Below are 20,274 nucleotides of genomic sequence, written 5' to 3'. Positions count from 1 at the left end.
AACAGTTGTTGTAGGACTTTTTTAAAAACAAAACAAACCCCACAACCTCTAGAAACTATATAACTAACTCTCTTTAATAATTAGGAGTTGGGTCTTCCTCCTTGTCTAATTAAAAGCAAACACTGTAGTGTAGCCTCATTAAGTATTTGCAGTGCAGTATATAAGATCATCCATTATTTCTATATCTTGGAGCTCTGTGGGTATAATTAAGAATAGTTTTGGATTTTTTAAAGTATCAAGATGACAGTGGCCATAAGAGAGATCATTGGTATGTGTAATTTATTTTTTTTTTAAAAACAAGCTAAGTTGTTTATAAGCAACAGGCGCGCTAACTGGTTAACTTAAATTGTTTGGTACTCCCATGAAATTAAAAACAGCCAAACAGATTTTGATTTTAAGCTGTATAATTCCCCACTCTCTGGGCTGAGGCTATTCGTGCCAAGTTTCAGCCTGGAGTCAATATTTTTTACTGCACTGGGAGATTTGCAGTGAAAATGCCAGCAGAGCAGAACCTTAACTCCATCAATGTCAGGATCACGCACCTAAATTCTGCAAACTGCAGAACCATTTCATTGCTGCTTCCAGTCTGAGCCTCCCAGTTCCACTCCACGCAGGATCCCTCCATAACTGCCAACTTCCTGAGTTCAGTATCTTAACAAAACTAATGAATAAGGGCAGACGCTTGCTTCCAGCCTGCAGGGTCACACAGCATCGCTGCTTGCAAAGGATTTGCTTCCCCATGAGCCATTTATCTGGCTGAAGCATTTCCAAGCTTAGTGGTTCATGCTGAATTGGAACCAGTGCTGAGTCATTATTCACTTGCACTTTCTTTATTAAAGCACTGGGGACGCTTTGATTTCAGTTATTAACAACTTCCATGTGTGGCTGCCTGCGGGGTGCTGCCAGCTGCTGCCCTTTCAACAGGCTTTTGGATCATTTTAAATCATTGGTAGTGGTCGGAGACTGTGTGTTGTGGCAGGGAGCACGGGGATTAGGAGGTCAGGACTCCTCCTGGGTTCTGGTTCTTCTATCCGACTTAGGCCTGGTCTTCCCTTGAAAGTTGTATTGATTTTCACTTGTCTAGTTATATAAGCACAGCTACTAGAGCGGATGCCGTTAGACCAGTATAAAGATATCTTGTATGGTATATTTATTCCTCTTCCCATATGGCAGCGTCGCTCAAGTTTGGCCTGGCTGAGAAGTGCCATGGGATGTGGACCGGGTGGTCCCCCTGGCTTTACGGGCTGTTGCAATAGCTATACCAGTATAAGGCTATGTCTATACCATAGGGATTATAGCAGTGTATCTATGGCCCCATTGCTAGGTTGGCATGATGCTGTGGTGTATGGAAGGTGGTTTTCTGGCTCTGTTAGGAACCCCACCTTCCTGCGTGATGGTAGCTGGCTTGATGGAAGCATTCTTCCATCAACCTAGCTGTACCTGTGCCGGGGTTTAGGTCGGCGCTCCGACGGTGCTCAGGAATGTGAATTTTTCACACCGCAGCTGAGCGCCATAGCTATGTTGACTCAGCTTTAAGCATAGACTGGGACCAAGTCACCCTTTACTGGTATAGCAGCATCCAACTAAGGGGGTTGTATGGCTTTAACTATACAGGAAGTTAAAGCGGGTACAAACTTCTAGTGTAGACAAGGCCTATAATTTGACTTTGCACAAGTCGGGCCCTTGCTCTAACCCAGGGTATCCTACAGCAGCCTACCTGCTCCCTGCAATTCACCGCATCAGCCTTTGTGGGTATGTCTACACTGAGACTGACTCGGGCTCCTGGGGTTTGTACTACTAGACTAAAAATAGTGCAGATGTTCCCGCTCAGGGTGGAGCCCCAGCTCAGAGACCCGTGCCCCCTCCGCCATCACTGGGTCTCAGAGCTGAGCGGAGCCTGCATCCATTGACCAGGGCTCTGAGACTTGCTGCTGGCGGTGTTTTTTGTTGGCAGTATAGACATAACCTTTAAGGACCAGGTGCTCCTCAGAGTCTCAACCGAGTTCTAGCCCCACAGCCGCAGTTGGGAGGCAGCTGATTTAGTCACAGGTAGGGCTGGGCTCGTCTCCCCTTAAAGGGGCCAGTCACCCTGTGATAATACCACTGTGATTCAGTAGCATTTGACATTCACTTTGGTGTGAATGCGCAAGGGGCAGGGCATTTGAGAAACAGGCCCAATCTGTTATGCAATTCATCTTTTTTTCTGTTGCCTAGGACAGATCTCACTGTTCATTGTGTTAAAGTGCCGAATAAACATTATTTAATAAACATCACAGAAATCCCTTGTGAGATGTATGTGTGTTATCTCCAGTTTATGGATGGGGAAACCAGAGGCAGAGAAAGATTAAATGACATGCTAAAAGTGGTTTTAAAAATGACACAACTTGTGCTTCCATGTGCAATGTTTTTGGAAAACTAAATGCAATAGCGATGTGTGTCATTTCATGCATTCCTGTAGTAGGCCCAGTGTATCTGCTCTATTCATATCAGGATGGTGTCTCTTGCTACCTTACTACTTACACCTAGTTTTACCAACTTTGTGGGAGTTAACGTCTATCTTTTATGCATGTGTCAAAAGAGAAAAACAGAGCAACTCTCATTCAGGTGCATAATTTACTGCACAAAATCCTTCGGTCCAAGTGCTTTCATGAGAACCAGCCCAAACATGGCAGGACAGAGCTTGCTGTTGCTTCCCGGTGTTGCTTACCTGTATGTGTAACGTTCCTACAGCTACTCTGGATGTCAACGCAGCAGCCAGCATTTGTATTTCTGTTGGGCCTTGAGTCTAGATGAAAGCTGCCGGGTTCCAGGTTCAAGCCTCCCATTTTTGAGAAAAACCAGCTGATCTTTGAGTTTTGCAGGCATCTGAGGCTGAAGGATTTAAAGTGTTCTGCCACAGCATCTCTCCTTGCTTGGGATGGAACTTCAGACGTGAAGTCCATGGAGGACCAGCTGGGTGTAGAATTGTCTCCTGCAAACTATTAAGCCTTTGATGTATTACAAATGATGAGGGAGATTAATAGCACAGGTGGATGGAGTCTCTGTCAGCAGGCATCTATCTTTGAGAATCTGCTTTGCTTGCTACCCTGGACGGCCATCCCCTTTTATGAGTTAATTTGCTAGGATCAAGGCTGCCCTTCCATCCGAAAGTCTCCTTTCTTAGATGTGGATCTAGGGTGGGATGGACTTTGATGGGCAAAAGGTTTTTTTGGGGGGGGCAGGGAGAACGGTCCTTGTTCTCTTCAATTTCCTAAATGATTCCATATTAAGCTGTATCTTCGAAAATGTTGGCATGCACACACAAGGGTCAGTAAAGAAGAATTTGTGATGTGTCTTCTACAAGGTCCTGAAGCAAAATTATGTACTGGTCTTAGAGAGGCTGTTTCTGCATCCCCTCCCCACTTTAGATCCAGTGGATAAGTTTGGGAATTTCAGCTCTTTTTATTCAAGACCATCTTTTGGCTGTCACCTATCACAACAGGGCCCTGATTTCTCATTTGGGGCCCTCAGTGCTTCTATGATGGATACAATTAATTGGAAAAGCTTTTGTGCTGGATGCCGTCAATCCATATGGCTGGACTCTAGCTTAATTGGCATATCCTAATGCAGCTATGCTTTTAGCTCTACTTACAGCTAGTTGAGTCTCACAAAAGGGTATAGAATTGTATCTTTGGCTCAAAAAGTCTCAGGTTCAGTTTCATAGGCTGCCCATATGATATGTGACTTAGCCGACGGCTGCTGGAGCGTTACCTTAGCACCTGGAATGTCATTGTCACTTCTGCTCTACAGCTACTATTACACTTTATTTGCCCTTGGAAGGAAAGTCTGTTAGGACAAGCCTAGAGAAGCTGCAGTAGTTTTCCTGGAGTCTACTTATCTTCTGTCCTTTGCCGAAGAGTTGTTGGTGGTGGTTTATCTGCTTGCTGGGCTGTAAATTGGCTTTTTATTTTATGTATTTATTTATTTTGGGTGGTTGCTAACGTATACTTTACTGTCATCCCATTTGAAAAAAGAAAAGACGCTCTCTTCTCCAAGAGTAACAAGTCACCTGTGCAAAGAATCTCTCTCCCAGTAAAAGCTCAGTTTTTCTAACTCTGAAACAGTTGCCAGGCTGCATTTTGTCACTGGCTGAATTTTAGTGGGAGTTGAATTGATTCCTGTGGATTGTACATAGAGGGAGGTTGCAAAGCATTTTGGGAGCCTTTGTGCATGGAAGGACCTATCTAAGGAGCTTGCCCTTCAGGATCAGAGCACATTTTTATCTAGTTTGCTAACCTATCTCTGGAAGTGCCCAGCACCTGACCACCTCCCTGAGTGCCTCACCCCAGTGTGCTCAAAATGTGACCCCTGTGATAGGGTGACCAGATAGCAAGTGTGAAAAATCGGGACGGGGGCAGGTAATAGAGTGCTATAGAAGACAAAGCCCGAATATCGGGATATCTGGTCATCCTGTACAGGGACCATGCATCCCACAGAATAAGAGACATTGAGAAGCAGGCAGTAAGGACACTGGGGAGGTGCGTGGGGGTATAAAATGGTTGTCCACATAAAAAGTTAGCACCACCTACCGTGCAGTGTGAGGACAAGGGAAACGGCTCCTGACCCTGCAGCTTATGCCCTGAAGTATGCAGCTGATTAGTCTGATCATTATCCAAGCCATCACAGCTACAGATGTGATATGGGGCAGTCAGGATGTCCAGCCCTCTTTAAAATATCCATGCTGAGCTGCGTTGGGTTGTGGTTTTTGTTTTGGTCCTTCCTGATTTTTTTTTTATTTTTTTTTTTTTATTTATTTTTTGTTCTCTCTGGAGATGTCCCCTTTGTGTTCCCATCTTGCCCTATTTTCAGGGTACGCTTTGGGGAACGTTCACAGGGCTCCATTCCTTCCTGGCCAAGTGTGAGAGCCCCCATCAGCTCCATGAGGGCAAAGGGAGGCCGCCTGTCAGGCTCTGAAATGTGCAGTGTGTGACTGATCTGAGTGCAGGGGTTGTACGTGCTGCTTGGCATCTGGGCTCAGCTGGCAAACTGAGGGAGAGCTAGCTGACCTCGCTTACAAAACCCACAAGAGAAGTCATGAGTTGCAGGATGTCACTGTTACTCACTGACACAGACCAGGGGCGGTGTTAGCAGGGCAGCTTTGGGGGGAGCGTAGCAACCTCCCATACTAAATCCAGTGTTAACTCTTAAAGCACCAATTCCACGCTGTCCTGTGAAGGCAGGTGCAGCCAGTGAATTTCCCTCTCTGGCCAGACCCAGGAGTACTTTACGGAACAGGAGGCAAGCTTGTGTTGGTGCACGTTTCACTTTGAAGATGGTGCCTAGAAGGACGGACTATTATCCCAGCTGTGAAAGTGTGTGTGTGTGTGTGTGTGTGTGTGTTCACGAGAAGGCTACAGGCCAAATGGTGACACAACCCCTCACTGGCCTGGATTGAAATCCAGACCAGACCCTAGTTTACAGGCACGGTACCAAGGCGCAGAGAGATTTAAGTGACTTGCCCATGTCAGACAGAGTCTGTGACAGAGCTGAGAATTGAACCTGAATCTGCAGAGTCCCTGCCCAGTGCCCGAACCACAAGGGCATCCTTGTTGTACTGAAAGCTGAGCAAAGGGCTTTATCTTATGGAAGTAGCTGCTTTGTTTGTGGAACTCGCTGTAATCTGCCAATAAGCTTGAGTAGCACTGCAGTATCCCCTGGGGAGCTGCACTCCAGGGATAAAGGACAGCTAATAGATAAGAGAAGATATCTGAAGTAAATTGAATATACTGTATTTCGGGGGTTGGCAACCTGCGGCACGTGAGCTGGTTTTTAGTGGCACTCTGCTGCTGGCCAGGGTCCCGGCTGCTGGCCCTGCTCAGCCCACTGCTGGCCTGGATGGATGGAAACCCAGGCTGGCAGGGGCCAGTGGCTGGGACCCCAGCTGGCAGGGGCTGGCGGACGGAACCCCAGACTGGCAGTGGGCTGAGCGGCTTAGCGCGCTGCCGGTCTGGGGTTCTGTCCGCTGGCCCCTGCCAGCCGGGGTCCCGGCTGCTGGCCCTGTTCGGCCCCCTGCCGGCCCGGGGTTCTGGCCGCCAGCACCGCTCAGCCCACTGCCAGTCTGTGGTTCCTTCGGCGGTGCCTGTAAATGTAAAATTTATTACTGGCATGCGAAACCTTAAATTAATGAAGACTTGCATGCCACTTCTCAAAGGTTGCTGACCTCTGCTGTATTTAATCACACCCCCTCCCCCCTTTTATGAAAAGCTAAAGAGAGGAATGGTCGATATACACTAGTATGTTTAATAGCATTGTGGGGTTTGTGCTAAAATTCCTTACATTGCTGTGTCTTGGGACACACTGGGCCAGATTCTGCCTCCCAGCGATCTTACACTGGCATAGTTCTGTAGATTTCAGTGGCTTGCCCCTGGGTGAGTGAGAGGCGAATCAGGCCTGCCGAGTATAGTTTACTCAGTGAGTTTATTGCTTATGAAGGGTGCCAGGTTGACAGCCTGATGTCTGCTCTCCATAGAACAGGTAAAGCATTGGAGTGCAAGTGTCCCCAAGCCAACTCGCCAAGGTACTTAGAGACAGGCACATCTCAGCTCCATGGCAACTGCCCTGAGACTGCCAACACAGGTGAATTGTGAGAGATGGGCTGTTGCCATCAGACCTCCTAGTGTAACTTACCTTGCTCTTGTTTTCTGCAGGATTTAGGAATGGAATCGACCTCTCTGGATGACGTCCTGTATAGATATGCCAGCTTCCGAAACCTGGTGGATCCAATCACCCATGACTTGATCATCAGTCTCGCTAGATACATCCATTGCCCCAAACCGGTAGGTAACTCGCTCTAACTACACAACCAAGGCAGTTCTAGTCACTTGATCATGTAGACTTGTAAATGAGAAGCTGGTGTGTGTGTGTGGTTTTTATAATCAATGTTGCACAAAATACCTTCAGGTTAACACAGATTGTGATCCTCTGAGTAGAGATGTCCTGTTGTGGGGAGAGTGGATCGATGCACAGTACTCTCTGTGAATTGCCAACAACCCGAATGACGTGCATTTAATGCTTAATTAATTTTGTTCCTTGTTTTTTCATATTCCCTGTTTTTGCTCTTTTCTCCTGTCTCATTTTCTCAAGCAAAGCACTAAGGCACCTGCATCTGGAACAATACAGGGGTATGGACAGGAAGATTTCCTAGGCCTTTTCTATCTCTGATTTCTGCGATGCCAGTCTTTCCTCTTGTCTCTCTAAATGAAGCGAGTACCCAGATGACACATTTCTCACCCCTGTAAGGAGGGAGGTAGCTGAAACAGAACCCTGTCTTTGCAAGTGTTTGAGCGTGCTGTAAGCAAAGCTGGCAGGACGGGGGCCCGGAGAGCGTGGCAGTCAGAAGGAATAGTCTGAGCCGAATAGTCATCGGACGGGGCAATGGGACTGAGGTATGGTGTCAGAACCGGGATTTGCTTTCCATTCCATCATATTGGTGGTTTTATCGTGGAGTGGGGAGAGCTGGCCCTGTGGTGCTCTCCAAGGTCAGAAATGGAAACCGCGTTGTTCAAAGCAGTGTATCAATATTAGACATGTTTGTATGTCAGCGGCAGTTATGGCAGAAACGTTCCTAACCCACCCTGTGTCAGTTTTTGAGGACAACGTGCCAGGTCCTCCACTGGTATAAATTGGAGTAAGTCAATGGGAGCTATGCTGATTTACCCCAGAGGAGGATCTGGTCCTGTTGAGTCATGGAAAAGGAGTTTGAATGATGGTTCTAAATTAGGGATGGACAGAAATGGATGTGATTCTGGTTTTGGACCTCATTAGTCAGGGTGTGTTTTGCAAGAGTGACTGGGATGTGGGCCCCATTTCATCAGCCCCTGCAAAGCTTGGGAGCACGTGGTTTCCGATGACTACAAAGGACAGATTTTGTGATGTGATTATAAGGGATAGCAAACAGATCAAAGCAGATTACTGAGCAAAATAAACAAACATGCAAACTAAACTGAATTCACTAAAGAAACTGGTTACCAATAGTAATTTCTCACCCTAAATGTTGTTTTAGGCAGGTTGCAGAGTTCCTTGAAGACAAACTGCTTTTGCTTGCAGCTTAAAGTTCCATGTATTTCTCTTCTCAGGCCAGACCCCTGTCACAGCCTGAGTGTCAGTCCTTTTTCCCAGATCAGTCTTAGGTGTTTACAGCAGTCATCCTGGGTGGGGAGTCCGTGAAGAACCAGCGACCCTGATTAACTCACTCTCCAGCCTTAAATAGGATTTGCATATGGCGGGAACCTTTTGTTTCTCTGTTTGATCCCCCACCCCCCTTTAGTGGAAAAATACCAGCAGACCAAGCTGGTGTCCAGTGTCAGGTGACGTAGTCACCTGACCCTGCAGTGTCAAAGCAGCATCCCAGGAAAGAGTGAGATTCGCATCTTCAAAGTGCTATTGTTCTCCTTAATGGCCCATCCAGGCTGTTCGCATACTGTCCCGCGGGCATTCCCCAGGTGAAAATACAGTTGGAATTGTTACATAGTCAATATTCCTACTTCCAGATACAGAAATGATACAGACATACAAATTGGATAATCACATTCAGTAAATCATCACCTTCCCAATGATACCTCACATGCCCCCTCTTGCATAAATTACATCTTGGTTATGCCCTATTCATATCATAAGCATATTTCTGTAAAGAATATTGGGTGTAACGTCACTGAGTATAAATGCAATAAAGAGTGTGAGGTTCTCAAATGCTATGGCAACGGGAGACATATTAACACCTAACATAAATAAATCGATTGCTTTCATCCACAAAACATCATTCAGTCTTCAGTGGGAAATTCTTTGGTCACAGAGTCAGGAAATGTGAACTAATTGCAGAGCTGTATGGTTAATTGCTCTGTTTCCTCCTAAGAGAAATTACTGGCTGGGTTTAATCTTGCCTACATATGGATCAGGACAGGGTGGAGGGGTGGAAGTCAAGGTAATAAATGGGGTAAAGTGGAGATTCATTCCATCACTGGTATGTTTGTTTGTTCTCCCCACAAATCACCTGTCATGGATTAAAGTTTGCTTGGAAACGAAACTAAGCACATGTTAATTTCAGGAACCAACTCTGTGGGTGCTAACTTGGGTGCCAGCAAAGATACTTTAAATGTCAGCGTTGTTAACTATTTCCATGCTCATTAAAGCATGTAAGAAAGGACAGGAAGGGTCTTGTCCTGAAGATCTGTACAATCTACTTGGAGAAGGCCTGTAGCAACGCAAGGCAAGGTGGAAGGAGAGCAGGCTAAGCTGGCAAGATTGGTTTGATTTTCCTGAAGGGCACTCAGCTTCAAAAGTTCAGGAAACACTGCTCTAAAGGGCCATACCCATTATTTTTTTTTATTTTTTTATTTTATTTAGTTATTTTTTTTAAATCCGAAACCACCACATCCCTGTGGAAGAGCATCAGGGCCCCTTGCTGGCTTTATCCCTCTTGGCTAGGCTTTGCTTTAGTCCACTTTCAGTGCTCTGGTTATTGTACTGTTACCCTTTCAGTTCAGGGTCTGTCTAGAACACCCCCATCCTAAGGCTGATCTGTTGGTATTTTACCTCTCAGTTAAAATAAATACCTAATGGCTTCTCTAGACTCTGAGTAAACATGAACTTCTGTAGCTGGCCAGAGAAAAGGTTTGCCTTGACTTTCTAATGTCTTCTGCAGCTCAGCACTCTCCAGCAGACACGGTCCATTTATTCCACAGGAGTAAATTCACACCCACAGTGGGATAAGAGTCTTCCCTTGAGTTGCATGAAGCTAAAGTGCCTTGAATAGGGCCGACCCAGGATCCTAGTTGAGTGAGTTTTCTTAGGCATGTCCCGGGCTGAGGAAAGGTGCCAGGCTGACAGCTCTGAAAAGTGCTCTGTTTAGTCACAGAATGGGTGCAACGTTGTATGCTTCCTTCTCTGGCATGCCTCAACCCTGACTTAGAGGGGACTGCTCTTCCTGAGTAGAGCTGGGCCTTTCTGAGGGACTGTTTAGTGCTGATCAGAGTGCTGCTTTTGTGATGTGGATACATGACCTGGGTGAGGGACTGAGAGAGACTCATTTTACATAGGTGTCGCAGGGTAGCGACTTTGGGTCATTGATGGCCTGCTGTAGGTCAGAGGTGTAACGTTCCCTAGTAACGATTTGCACTTGTGTCTAGCACCTCCCTGGTAGCACGTCAGATGCAAATGAATGAGGTCTCATTGCACTGGGCTGAGGTCAGGGTTGGTTTCCCCATTTCACAGATGGGGACATCAAGGGACAGGGAGGTTAAGTCCCTTGCCCAGAGTCCTATGGGAAGTCAATGAACTATAACCAAAATGCCCTTACCACTAGTTCTGTGTCTTTATCACAGGAGTGCCCTACCATAACCTATTACCAAACAATAATTCATCCAGCCCCCCAGCCTGTGTGTTGTGACATGACCTTGGATTACAGTTGTTGTTCTGAGTTCCTGACGTCACATTAATTTTGATGGTAGCAAATGCTGATGTTACGAATACGGGGTGGGAGGGAACAGTGCAGTCTGGTGGTTATAGTATAGGACTGTGGTTCTGGACTCATCTGTGCCACTGGCTCACTGTGTGGTTCTGAGCAGAGTAGCCAATCTCTGTGCCTTTCTGCCTTATTTTTTCTATTAGTAATATGAGGAAAGTGATATTTACCCACCTTCATAAAGTGTGTTGCAATTTTCAGATGCCGTGGACTATATAAGCACGAAGTATTTTTCTTCACTGCAGGATCCAAGCTTTCTTATATCCAAATATCTGAAATAATAGCAAAGGGGATGAGAACGATTTGACTGTCAAAGCCGGTGATATTCTGCATTAACGCTCCTTTTTGGCCAGGTTTGCTTGTGAAAATCTCTCTGTATGGGAGCTGAATACATCTGCATCGCACTAAAATATTTTGCAATATCAAAGTGGCTGGGAAGCTCACACTTCACTAATAACTACTCCTTGTATCTGTCGTTACTTAATGTGTTTTGTCCCATGCTCATGTTTTCTTTGTAATAAGAGATGTTCTTTTGAAAAGCTCTTTCTTTGGGAAAATAGAAAAAGGCTGAAGCAGGAAGAAAATGGCACTCTTTTTTTTTTTTTTTTTAAGGCTAAAATTGTATAATGGTAACATCTGTGTAATTTTCAGTGACACCATTACTGGCAATCATCACTCAGCACCTCCACACTAGGGGAAGCCAGCAAGACTTAGCAAAAAAACAAGCAAGTCTGGAGGATCAGCATGACCTGAAGCTGTAACAAATTAAACTCTTCAAACTGAGAGCTGTTTCCTTGACACTGAGCTCTGTGCGCTGGCACTGAGTGTCTAATGGGCCCAATCCTAGTTAAACTGATGTCAGTTGCATAAGGGGTGGGCTGCTGTCCAGTAATCTACTCTGTATACAAGACCAATGTGCAGAACGAGAGGAAGATGAGGTCTAGTGGTCTGAGCACAGGCCTAAGGAGGAGGAGTGTCTGAGTTCTAATCCCAGTTATGACATTTCAGACTCTCTCTGTAGCCTCTGGCCAGTCACTTCATCTGTGCAAGTAGAGGGGAGTACCTCCCTTGTAGAGGTGCCACCAGAAATAATTAGTGGTTTGTAAAACTCTTTGGAAGATGACTATCTCCGAATTGCTACATCATTGTGATTCCTGAGGTCCTGTATTAGGCCACTTCATTCTCTCCTGGATTTCATAGATTACGAACTCTGAAGATGGGTTTAGCAGATACTGGAATGCAAATCCGCTGTTTCATAATCAAGGTGGGGAGTGCCTGGGAGTGTAGCAGGGGGGATAACACGAAATTTGGGCAGGAACATCAAAACGTCTAAGTGGCTGCCCACCGTGTGTCAGTGTGGTGACACAGAAATACATCAGGAAAGCACATTCTGTGTGGGGTCACTCTCTTTTTCCCTTTGAAGAGACAGGCTCCAAGCCTGGAAGCTTCTCTATCTGTGTGGCCTGTGCGTTGTGCTTCATTGCAAGGTCAGGGCTGTCATTCATCTGTTAACTCTATTAGATATAGACACAGCAGTCTAGAGCCAAAAAAACACAGGTTCCTTCTTGCCACTTTGCCCTGTGATCTTCTCAGATTTCATACTTGCAAGGAATCTTTGGTTGATGATGGATTTGCACTAGATGGATTATCTATGCAAACCAATTTCTCTCTCAGGTTTTCTAGGGTACCTTTCCTCTTACCTGTCCTAAGTGCTGGGGAATGTGGGGCTGAGAACTCAGTAGGGAGCGCTGCTCCTTCTGTTGGCACTGACCCATTGCTCCAGCCTGCTAGACATAGCACCAAGCTCCTGATTACTGATCGAGGTCATTGTCAATCAAGGGTGCTGGAACAATTGCATAGTGAGGGTGCTGAGAACCATTGAACCAAACTGTAAACTCTGTATATTATGGAAACCACTTCAAACTAGGGGGTGCGGCAGTGATGATTTTTGCAAGGATTGGACTATTATTCCTGGTCTCTATGCTAAATCAACTTTTGAGGATTTACATTCTGTTTAACTAAATTCTCCTCGCAGTTTCAATTGACTCTCTGATATTTTTCTTCACTTCCTGCTGTGATGTTTATCTGCCATTAAATCCCTGCCTCACTTTTTCCTAGATGTGGGTGTGTTGGCTGGGTGAGAATGGTGGCTGCTCTTGTTCTGGGACAGTTTGGGAAGTGCCTTGGTGCCTGGTATCCCAGGGCATCCCAAAGAAGCAATCATCAATAGCATTTTACTTCCTTCAAGAGGCGTTCTGAAGCACTTGTGTCAGTCTTACAATTGATACCAATACCTAACGAGCTCTCATTGATGTGTGCAAGAATGATTACTACTTAAACAGCGATGAAAGAGACCAATTTATTTCAAGGACAGAAATTCCTCTGTGGTACCTAGTGACTGAAGAAGAGTCGCTAAAGAGGGAAAGATTTGGCGGTGTCAAGTAATTTATCTTTTAGTTTTCCAAAATGTGAAAGAAGTGCAACAAAGCAGGACCTGTCTCGGCTAAACGTTAATGGAAACCAATCCATCACCTCCATTGGGAAGTGGTTGTGTATTATTCCATGTGGGCTGTATCATTGACAATGAATGATTTGTGCATACTCGTACATCCCCTTCTACCTTCTCAAGGCTTCCTCAAGTTTTCCAATCATTTGTAGCCTGGGGAGTTACAGTCGCATCCTGGTAAGCCAGGGTGAGTGTGGTGTGCTTTCCTTCTAGGCATTGTCTAGTGGGAATCAGGACTCTGTTGGGCTTGGGGTGTAGGCTTCTGGCAAGGCAGTTCAGCTCTCTGTCTCTTAATTCTTCCCTGCCTCAAAGAAGTGTTCTGAGAGTTGCTTAATTGATATCTGTAAAGTGCTTCGGGAGCGTTGAATGAAAGACTCTTTAGAAAGGGAAAGTATTGTTGTTAAGTTATGCGTCACATCCTGCCAGCCGGGCAGGTAATGAACAAAGGAACTCCTGAGCTCTAATCCTGGCTCTGACGCTGACACCATCTAGGGCCTTACCTTCGCTTCCTCGGTTTCCCTATGTATAAAATGTAGGTAATACTGGGCTCCCTCAGTAAGCTGGTGTGAGAATTGTCTATTGTTTGTAAAGTGCTTTGAACATGAAAGTCTATAGAAGCGTTAAGATAATGTGCAGCATTATATCCCATAGGCTGGCAAGCCAGCGTGTCACTTTATTGGGAAGCCGTAACAAGCTCTTCATTTTTATTAGGCTCGACTACAGGATAGTAAGATCCACAGCCCTCTACAAAGATAAACAAATTGATCTTCACAATAGCCACAGTAGTTGGGTGTAGATGCAGACTGAGGCCCCAGGAAATTGAGGGAGTTTGTGACTTGACCAAGACCCCAAGCAATGTATGTTTGAGAGAGATCCTGGCTCACAGATCAGTGCTCAGACCTCTACACCCTCCCTTCTCTCTAATGGCCCTGGTCTCCAATAAACAGTTACAGGATAAACCCTCTTGCTATCCAGACAAAAAGAGAGAGGCTGCCCTTGTGGTTAAAGGGACTGGGCTGATACTCAGGTGATCTGGGTCCAATTCCCGACGCTGCCATAGACTTCCCATGTGACTGTGGGCAAATCACTTAATCTCTCTCCGAGCTAGCAGTAAGCATAAACAGACTAAGCAATTGCTTAGGGCCCCGAGCAGCTCACGGGTGACCCCATTTGCTTTTTATTTTAAGAACTTGCCTGTTTTAGTATGGGAGGGGGGAACATTCCTGTTTAGGGCCCCCAGTGGGCTAGCACTGGTTCTATCTCTGTGCCTCAGTTTCCAATCTCTGAAATGTGGATAATAGCCCTGCCTTGTCTAGTTAGATTATAAACTCTTCAGGGCAGGGCCACTCTCTGGCTTTGCATCTGTATAATGCCGAGGCCTCAAGCCCTGATCTTAGTGAGGCCTATAGGCGCTACTGTAATACAGGTGACAACCCCAAGTGTTCCGTCGAAGCAGGCTGGATGTCGGGTAGCCATTGTTTAGCGTCCCTGCTATGTGATACGCTGAATGTGTTCTCCCAGATCAGTGTGCAGGCTATTTTTTGGGCAGGGGTATGGATGGTGTTAATTAACTGAAGTCTAATCTATGGCCTTCAGATATTTTTTTCCTTAATACAGAAAATCACTGATTTCACTGGGAACAGTGGTAGGATACAGCCCTGTATTTTAGCTGTGCTTTCTGATCCAAGAAAGTAAAGAGGTTCTTCCAGCCCTTTCCAAAAGTCATTCAAAATCAAGCATCAGGGATATTAACGGTGTATAAGCCACAGCACCCTTTCCAAGAAAAAGAATCTTGCACTGTGCCATAGTGACCACCCCAGCCTCGCAGCACCAATCCCGGTGGGATGTAATGCTCGGACTGCAGAGTCCTGCATGATTCTGAAGTGGTTTTTTAAATAAAAGGGTGTGGGGGATTATCTACTGTTTAAACTCTCTGCTGCTTTATTTCCCTTCCTCTGAAACAGCTCGATGGGGTCACCACCCTCGCTTGTATATCTAGACCACATCTCTCTGGAAAGGCTTTGCTTATTTAGGTGATGGAATTAGATTTTGCATTACAGATTTTTACAGGCTAGTCTCTGAAGGAAATTCAGCTTGTTATGAGGGTTTGATTTATTCTCCATAGCAGTGAAATGTGGGTGGATAGCATTTAAGATACGTATTTGTCTGGGGAATAAACGTAAGGAATATTCTTTTGTCAGTGACACAAGACTCTCCCCTGGATTAAAAAAAGTACATAAGTATTTATGTATGGCGTAGTTCAAAATATTATAGTTTACAATACTTACCATAGTGGTTGGACTATTACAGAAAAACTTTTAGAAGGGTCTCATTAATCTTTGAGATCACATGGATGCATCAAGTAGGTAATAATATGTGGTCCATAAAAGTGCATAAATAATTTGGGTTCATTCTTGAATGGCAGATGCTATATAAATGCCAAGTAGTATTATGAGATTGAGATTTTTTTTCCCTAAGATTATTTTGTTGAAGAAATGTGTTGGTTGTTTTTTTTCAGTGAAATGTTTTTTAAGAAAACTAATTTTTTTGCTAAAAGTTGTCAGTGTTTTTTTTTTTTTTTTTTTTTTTTTTTGCAAAAAACCAAAAACATTGTTTTTGCTAACTGGTTTCTAATACGTTTCTCTAATTTCTCAAACATAATGAAATTTTTGACAATTTTGTTTAATGGAAAACCCAGTGTTTGGTAAATTATCAATCATCTTTTTGGTAATGTTTTTGTTTAAAAAACAATTTAAAACTTTGAAAAAACAAAACATTTGTTCTGTTCCAAACCTTTCGAAGTGGGGGAAAAATGGATTTTTTCCTTCACAAAACTACTTTTGGGTTTTTCAGCCAGGTCTGATTATTACCGATGCAGCCGGGCCAAGCTTAGGGGCACTTTTGGACCCATAAATGCGCTCCCCCCCCCCCAGTGGTCTGTCCCTAATGTAGCAGACTGGTTAGTGTCTGAGGTGTAAAATACCCTGGTTGGGACACCAAACTCCCTCTGAGTAGCACTTTACTCTGCACATAGTCCCACTGAAGTCAGTTGCCCTATGAATTATGGGCATTGCAGTCTAGCCATGAAGGAATAACCATTTTTTGAAAGATTCAGCTGTGGCTGTGCTGCAAGCCCTATGTCTGGAACAGCACGACAGCTGCCCCATGAGCAGACCAGGAATCAGAATGTGACTTGGAGAGTTATAATCTACCTCCCTGCTCCATGCAGGACGTGCCCTGTATGATACGTGCCTTGCTACAGCTGTGCTGCTAGCAGGCCGAGGGGACCGAGCTGTGGCCAGGTGCAGGAAGGGAGCAGTGTAGGACCCCTGAGGAGGCGCTTTCCCTGCTCTTGCACAGCGACCCTGCCAGGGGCAGATGGTGCAAGGGAGTAAGAGAGACCTTATGCCCCCCTGCTACACTGCCCAGGCGAGCAGAGAGCTTCACGCTGTGCTCCTGCGCTAGGAAAGGATGTGTTGGAGCAGACTGCCTGGCTGTGGAGTCCTATCTGTTCATCACCCTCTGTTTGCAAATGAAATGCATCAGTATAGCTGATGTTGGGCATTTAAATCTAGCATCTATAAGAGCCGGAATTTAACGCAAGCTGGCAGGATCTGTGGGACCCTTTCTTGATTCCCTTAATAAGCAAAGAACCTTTTCTAATCAGCGCATGGTAATACTCAAACCGGCCTGAATGCCAAGAGATGGATTTTTGCCTGCTCTGAGATGGATTTTTTTTTTAATGCCTCCAAAATGTCAGACGCCAGTTGAACAGGCAAGTGACGTGAGAAGTGGCCCTCGTTGCACAACTTTCTCTACCCTGCTGACCTCATGAGGGCATCGCAGGTGACGCTGCCCCATCGATTGCCGTTGTGGGCTTTAATTAAGCAGAGCTGTGGTGGAGGAGAAGGTTAAAAAGGAACACGGAGCAGGAAAAGCAATTTCCCAACAGCTTCTTAGAATATTTGATCTTTCCTCAAAAAGTAACTGTTGCTAAGCATCCAAAGTAAACTTTGGAACCAACTCCAAATCAGAAGGGATTCTAGGCGGCTCAAGTATTTTAAGTCCTTGAGGCAGAAGAAACAGATACAGGGTCACTTTTCAGGAGAACGGGGAAGCAGGAGTTTATTTGTATGTATAGTGGGAACCAACTCTGAAAAAGAATTAGATTTAATAGGAATTAAGTCTGCTTGTAAATGTCTGCACTGCTGTTCCGTGTAGTGAATCCTGAAGCAAGAAGGTGTGAGTGTGAGACCTTATCTGAAGTAGCAACTGAAGTCAGAGAAGGGGTGTTAACCATTGGTTAGAATGGAAAGTGAGTGTCTGGACTTCTGGTTCTCTTCCCAATTTCTACACAGAGATAACACCACTGTGGAAAGGACACTGCTTCCTCTCCAGCTTTTAAACTTTTTACTCTCCTGTTGATGTTTTCCGCAGTGTGGCTAGATAACGACTGCAGCCTCGCTCCTTATCTCCTCTCACCCCTCCTCTCACTGGCCTTGTCTTCTTAGTGAGCTAACTGGAGGCGAGCGCATAGTGAAGGCCGGGGGATGCGTAGTTTTTGCATAGGTTAGCAGGTCGAGTAATGCCTACTTTGGAGTCTAGTCTTGAACTCGACCTGGTACTCTCATGATGACTACAACTGCCTTGTCTGTGCTATTGCTTTACCTCAAGTTAGCTCACTCCAGTTAAGAACTCACCCTTTCCTCCATAGGGAAGACTAGGCCACTATATTTCAATGTATTTGCACCATTGCGATACTGTCTCAGGCTATAAGGTGTGTATTTGCCCTGGAGAACTAGCATGTATTCGCTATCGTGCCGTAAAATCCTAGTGCAGACAAGGGACTGCCACTAGGTCAACCATGGGGGTAGAGGGAGAGGCCATGTGTTGACCTCTCCTAGTTTACCTGTTGGCTATTCTGGTTAACCACCCCTTTTCTGGCAGTGAAGATGGAGCCTCGCTGGGTGGTGTTGGTCAGGTAACTGTGGTTAAGGAACTGGACAAGGACTCTGGTGGTGGTGATTTGGTAGGTGCGTTGTGATAGTGCCTGTGGACCCCCGCAGCATTGGGCTAGACATTGTACTAACAAGAAGAATCCCTGCCCCAAAGACTTTACAATCTGGGTTAAATTCCTAGCATCACAACAGACTTCCTGTGTGACCCTGGGCCAGCAATTTATTCTCTCTGGCTCGTTCTCCATCTATAAAATGGGGAGAACTACTATTCTTTTCTCCTATCCTTGGCTTGTCTGTAGCATCTAACACAATGGAGCCTGCTCTTGTTTGGGGCCCTCTAAGTGCTCCTGCAATACATATCATCAATAGTAATAAAATAACTCTCCCTCTCCATGCCTCAGATGCAAACTGAGAGTGATGTTGACCTAGCAGGAGGGTTGTCAGCATCAGGCAGTTTCTGATCTCTGGATGGAAGGTGCTGTGGAATTCACAGGTATTAATGTGGTTGAGTTTTTTTTTTTCCCCTATCTGAACTCTGCTGACGTGAGGGGATATAACGGAGGGGGAAATTCAATGAGTGCATGCTCAGGGGATCTGAACCGAGCCCCTGGTGACCTTCCTGTTGTGTTACTGATTTCAATATGTTATTGAAATGCCTGCAGACAAGTCAGAGGCTTGCTCTGATGAGACCCTTTGACTAGATGCCAGTTAGGGAAGGGCTTCATTAGAGTCCTTTCACTTATTCCCAGCAATGGAACAGATGAAAAATATTGCAGAATAAAATTGGGCAGGGAAGAGAGACTGAGCTACGTAGGAAAGTGTTTGCTGAAATTCTTTCAGCAGGACTGGAGAGCTTGCAGATTGTCTTGTCTCTGGATGGCTTGTCTCTTGCCAGCCTGGGTTGTGGGACTCATCCCCACTTGTGAGATTTCAGATCCCGGGCTGCGGCCCAAGCCCAAATCCAAACGTCTACACTACACTACCATTTCGAGCCCCCCCCCGAGTCATCTGACCTGGGCTGGCTGCAGCCACGCTGGGGGGTGTTTTATTGCAGTGTAGACGTATCCTTAGGGAACAGAAAGGATCTTAATACACGAGCTTTGACACTGAATGCAAGCAAATAAATAACGAGCCCAAGAATGTGTGAGTGAGTAGGAAAATCAATACACTTCCTTCCTATGCAGTAAATTATGTTTTGATTAAAAGCCAAATGATCTGTACTCAAATGTCAATTACCATTGGAAAACATCAAACCTGGGGTTGCTGTTTAATGAGGTTCATGCTTCTTGACCACATATTTCCCTAAGGAACCGTTGCTTTGGTTTACGTGAACATTTGCAGATGAAGTTAGTGCTAAGGGACGGTACTAAGGGTTGACCGCTCCGGAAGCTCAAGTCCTCTGTTTACCCCCAGGACAGGTACTGAACAGGTAGGAGACATTTCCATGGACTTTGCTCAGAGAGACTATATTACAGCAGTGTCTAGAGAAGGCCTCCATTGAGAACAGTGCCCACTGTGCTCGGCACTGTAAATACACAATACAAGAGAGTTCCTGCTCCAAAGAGCTTACAGTCAAAACAAACAAGATAAGCAAAGGATGGGAAGGGAAACAAAGAAGCAATTTGCCCAGGATAATGCAGCAGCAGGGCTGAGCACTACAGGTCTATGGATTTTTCTAACTGATGATCAAGTCTAACAGTGGTTTAGAATGCAACGAAAATCCACAAATTCCAGCGAGGCCCGTTAGTCCGGCAAGCACTTGTTCACATTATTAGGGAGCATATGCTCTGGATTGTCTCTGGATGGCTACACTGCTATTCCTAGTGCTGCAGACCAAGCCCTGCATGCCTGTCAATTGACCCAGGCTCTGAGACTTTGTGCCATGGGTTTTTTACTGCAGATGTACCCTTTAAGGAGTAAATACAAACAGAGTGTTTTCAATCTCTAGCCAGCGCAGTTAATGCTTTTGGATGGATGGTTTAATATCTGTTCCTGGCTTTGCCTGGGAGATTTTGTACTGAGGGAACAAATGGTCCAATGGCAAGATGAACGATTTTAATGAAGAGGCTTCACCGAAGGTCTCACTTAGGCAGACCTGCAGGCCAGGAGCGCTTTGCACAGAGAGCACCGCTGACAAATGGTGGCACACCTGTTTGAGTGCGTTCTCCAAGTCACAGTTTATTGACGGGGGAAGCTTTCTGAGGTTTACGTATGTGGGGCAGGAGAGTCCCAAGAACCAGCTGTTGAGCAGAACGAAAGAAGACACCACAATAGAGGTGGGATCCTTCTCATTTGCTGCTCAGCTGCTCCTG

General features: G+C 45.5%; 1 protein-coding gene across 1 annotated transcript in view; it reads left to right on the top strand.

Annotated features, from left to right (window-relative positions):
* Positions 1-20,274, top strand: part of LRRC75A (leucine rich repeat containing 75A) — a 182,603-nt gene that overhangs the window by 48,842 nt on the left and 113,487 nt on the right. Inside the window, exon 2 of the mRNA XM_038376199.2 lies at positions 6,687-6,815. Coding sequence (XP_038232127.1) covers positions 6,687-6,815 — 129 coding nt within the window. The remainder of the gene's footprint in view (positions 1-6,686; positions 6,816-20,274) is intronic.

The sequence above is a fragment of the Dermochelys coriacea genome, chromosome 17 (genome assembly GCF_009764565.3).
Source record: "Dermochelys coriacea isolate rDerCor1 chromosome 17, rDerCor1.pri.v4, whole genome shotgun sequence".
In the NCBI taxonomy this organism is placed as follows: domain Eukaryota; kingdom Metazoa; phylum Chordata; order Testudines; family Dermochelyidae; genus Dermochelys; species Dermochelys coriacea.
Note: the sequence above shows the minus strand (reverse complement) of the source record. Positions and strands in the feature narration are given on the sequence as shown.